The 1,877-nt window shown below is 39.1% G+C and overlaps 1 protein-coding gene across 1 annotated transcript; it reads right to left on the reverse strand.

Moving 5' to 3' along the window:
* Window positions 1–748: 748 nt before the first annotated feature.
* Window positions 749–1,658, reverse strand: Tsp_13260 (hypothetical protein; the record flags this gene model as incomplete). The annotated part of the gene is made up of 4 exons (XM_003366209.1): window positions 749–838; window positions 877–970; window positions 1,029–1,114; window positions 1,560–1,658. Coding segments are annotated over 4 exons (369 nt in total), but the record flags the coding sequence as incomplete, so codon positions are not given.
* Window positions 1,659–1,877: the final 219 nt, after the last annotated feature.

The following is a 1,877-nucleotide window of genomic DNA, read 5'->3' on the forward strand; positions in this document are numbered from 1 at the left end:
AGCCTAGGGCATAGCCTGAGGGTAAATATTTTTTTAATTTTGCCTCAAGCGTAGCCTGGGGCGTAGCCCCCGGCTATCTTTTTGAAAATCTCGAAAATTTTTACATATTACGAAAAATTTGCCGGAGGCGTAGCCCAAAGCATAGCCTGAAGGCAAATATTTTGCCTGAAGCATAGCCTAGGGCTTAGCCTGGGGGCAAATCCAAATTTTGAAATAGAGCTTGAGGTTTAAGGTAAAGCGTATCCCTCTGATAAACAATGTCCTCTCTCCTGTCCTCTCCTCACACCCTATACTCCTCTCCTCACACCCTATACTGGCCTTCCTTCAATGCGGGCACTTCCTGAATTCCAGTTACTTACCTTCTTTTCCAAATCTTCCTTTTCCTTCATTTCTAATTCCTTACCCTGTCAAAATCTTTTCCTTACCTGGTGAGCAAATGTCTCTGTCTTCCAGTTCTTCCTTTCTACTCCTCTCGATCTTCAGATTGTGATCTGAAACGTGACGTTCACAAAAGTACTTACCGCGACAGGAACGATGTCTTGTTTACAGATGTCTTCAGGGACCTCCAAGATGCCATGCCTGAAAAACAGAAATAATTAGCTTAAATAATTAGCGTAAATATTACTTACTTTTGGTGACAGGGTGGTAATTCACACTATGCATTACCATTTTGTTTCTTCTTGCAGTGGATTGGTACGGTCAGATTGGTACTTACCTTCCTGTCCATATCTGCCTTTTCCTTCTTTTCTCACCATATCAAAATCTTTTCCTTAGCTGGCGAGCAGATGTCTCTTCTTTCTTCCTCCTCTATTTCTAGTCTTCTCGATGTGATTGTGATCTGAAGTGTCGTTCATATTAGTAATACTTAAAACTTACCGCCTCTTGACACGGACGATGTCTTCTTGTTTGCAGATGTTCACTGCAGTCAGTTTCTTCAGGGACCTTCACGATGCCATCTTGCTTAGACCGCCTGAAAAACAGAAATATAAGATTGAATACCTTAAATAATTAGGTTAAATATTACTTACTTTTGGTGACAGGGAGACAATTCGCACTTTGTGCATTCCCATTGTTTCTCCTTGCAGTGCAATGGCGATACTGTCGATGAACATGTCTATAAAATGAGCAGAATCAAATTTAGCTGTTTTCCAACTGACTACGTACCTATTTATGAAAGGAAACATTATCACCATTCATGAAAAATCTCTTTTTACTCCATTGCAGCCAGATACTCATCCTCTCTCTTTCAGGTGTGGTGGTCTATAAAACAGTTTTGCTTGAACGATGCATGAGTAGATTTAAATATAGTACTGAGTATTACTTAATTTTTATGACAGTCGAAGACCTGTTCTTCTTCACTGTCCATTACCGCTGTCTTGTTTTTCTATCTTGTAGTGGTTTGATATTGTCGATAACATGCCTGTGAAATGAGCAATTCGTTACCTGCTGTCACTTACCTACTTACGAGGGAAAACATGATCGTCATGCATAAAATGTAGTATCAATCTGGATGGCTGTCTGTTCATTTGGAAGCAATTTTTTCAGATTGATTTTCTTACGAACCACATGTTCTTACAGGAAGCATTTCCACCGGTTGGTAAACCAAATGCAAGGAGTGTCAGGTACAAGGAAACACGATCCGCAGTTTCTTCGCTTTGCTAGAAATACATATATTTCAGGTAAATGAATTTTCTCTATTTATAATTGTCACTGATATCAGATTATATTGTCTTATTATGGGTGTGAAATAGCCATATTATGTTTATTGAAGACGAATGACAGTGCATCTGATTGAAATTTATATTTACACGTACTATCTGTAAGAGCATTAACTTACTTGTTAAATGCGACGGGGTACATAAAGATGCTCCTATTCC

Source organism: Trichinella spiralis (genome assembly GCF_000181795.1).
Source record: "Trichinella spiralis strain ISS 195 chromosome Unknown Scfld6379, whole genome shotgun sequence".
In the NCBI taxonomy this organism is placed as follows: domain Eukaryota; kingdom Metazoa; phylum Nematoda; class Enoplea; order Trichinellida; family Trichinellidae; genus Trichinella; species Trichinella spiralis.